A 1,403-nucleotide genomic window follows, 5' to 3' on the forward strand; every position below is an offset into this window, starting at 1 on the left:
AAAAAAAAATCACACTTACGGCCATGTACCCGAACGCCGACGTCGTGTCGTTGCCGTGAAGTAATTACAGTTGGCCTCGTCGTCCAGCAAGCGCGAAGACGAGCGCCCACCCCCCGCGCACCACTTGCGACTCYTATGTTGCACYTTARGGTGGCCATTGTCCAGCAGATCATCATCGTCGAAATGCAAATTCAAATGCTGCAATTTGTCGGTGAGTTCAACACAATTGCCATTCAACACATCTGTGACACGTTTACTACTGCTTTGAGCATTACGCTTTGGGCTAGAGCRTGCCATCGCGCTTAAACCACCGTCAAGCGTTTGTTGTGTTTGCTGTTGTTGTCGTTYACCACTTTGATGCTGTGTTTTTGTTGACTTTTGCTGCTGTTTCGGCTTCAGCGCAGCATTTCGTGAACGCGCCGTGGCTTTCGGCGCTGCTTGAAAACTATCCAGGCGCGCATTGTGTTGTTGTATGGTGTGATGATGGTGATGATGCTGTTGATAGGCCGATAAGCAATTCGTGGTAGCGCCACCCCAGGCCAACTTGTAATTGAGCCGTTCCTCGAGGCGACTTTTGTGCAAAGTGGCCAGATCAATGTCCGACAGGCAGGTCATTGTGATTTGATAACGAATCGGCGCCTATTGTTGTTGATTTATTTCTATATATTTTGTAATTGTATTTCTTGTTGTTTTGTAACTTCTGTTACTGCTTGCTCTTTGATTTTTTTTTTTGAACTTAAGCGCGCATATGCTTTTGTTTTTGTATTTTTAAAATTGTTTACTTATATTTTATATTTATTGTATATTTATATATGTATTTTACACTGATATGCAATATTGGTTGTGTTGGCACTTTAATGTCCCAATTAAATGCAATTTTATTAAATAGCAGTTATTATACAATGTATTTGTTGTTCGTTCAATTTGCACATAGAAAACAAGCTAAAATAGGATTTTTTTTTATATTCATATATGTACAGATTTGTAGTGATACATACATATGTATATACATGCATATATACATACATATGGACATATATACATATATATGTGTATCGCCTCTAAAAGTGCTCGTCCAGCGGCGTTTATTTATCATTTGAAGTGCATGTGAATATTGTCAGGTGGTTCTTATTTAGTAGTTGACGACATAGAATGATTTATGAGTGCAAAAGTCGATTACTCGATATATAGTATAGTGCAAGTCATTTAATATTTAATTATTTCATAGACGGAAATTATTTTAACATATTTTTTTATAGTAAATTGGAAGTGTACTTGTAAAAAAGAAAAAATGAGAGCCCTTCACGTTGCTGACCTTTTGATTTTGATCGGTCAGTTGCTGCCATATATGCTATAATTGTACGATCTGAACCATTTGTTAGGAGATTGTAGCATTGCCTTAG

The 1,403-nt window shown here is 38.0% G+C and overlaps 1 protein-coding gene across 5 annotated transcripts in view; it reads right to left on the reverse strand.

Moving 5' to 3' along the window:
- Nucleotides 1-1,403, reverse strand: part of LOC108967159 (NAD kinase) — a 48,855-nt gene that overhangs the window by 20,429 nt on the left and 27,023 nt on the right. For 2 of the 5 annotated variants that reach the window (XM_018930420.1, XM_018930419.1), the window contains exon 2: nucleotides 20-942. The exons of the other annotated variants lie outside the window; for them this stretch is intronic. In XM_018930420.1, coding sequence (XP_018785965.1) covers nucleotides 20-615 — 596 coding nt within the window. In that variant the 5' untranslated portion in view covers nucleotides 616-942. The remainder of the gene's footprint in view (nucleotides 1-19; nucleotides 943-1,403) is intronic. 5 annotated transcript variants of the gene reach the window in all.

The sequence above is a fragment of the Bactrocera latifrons genome, unplaced genomic scaffold (assembly GCF_001853355.1).
Source record: "Bactrocera latifrons isolate USDA-ARS-PBARC rearing strain unplaced genomic scaffold, ASM185335v1 scaffold_179, whole genome shotgun sequence".
Lineage (NCBI taxonomy): Eukaryota > Metazoa > Arthropoda > Insecta > Diptera > Tephritidae > Bactrocera > Bactrocera latifrons.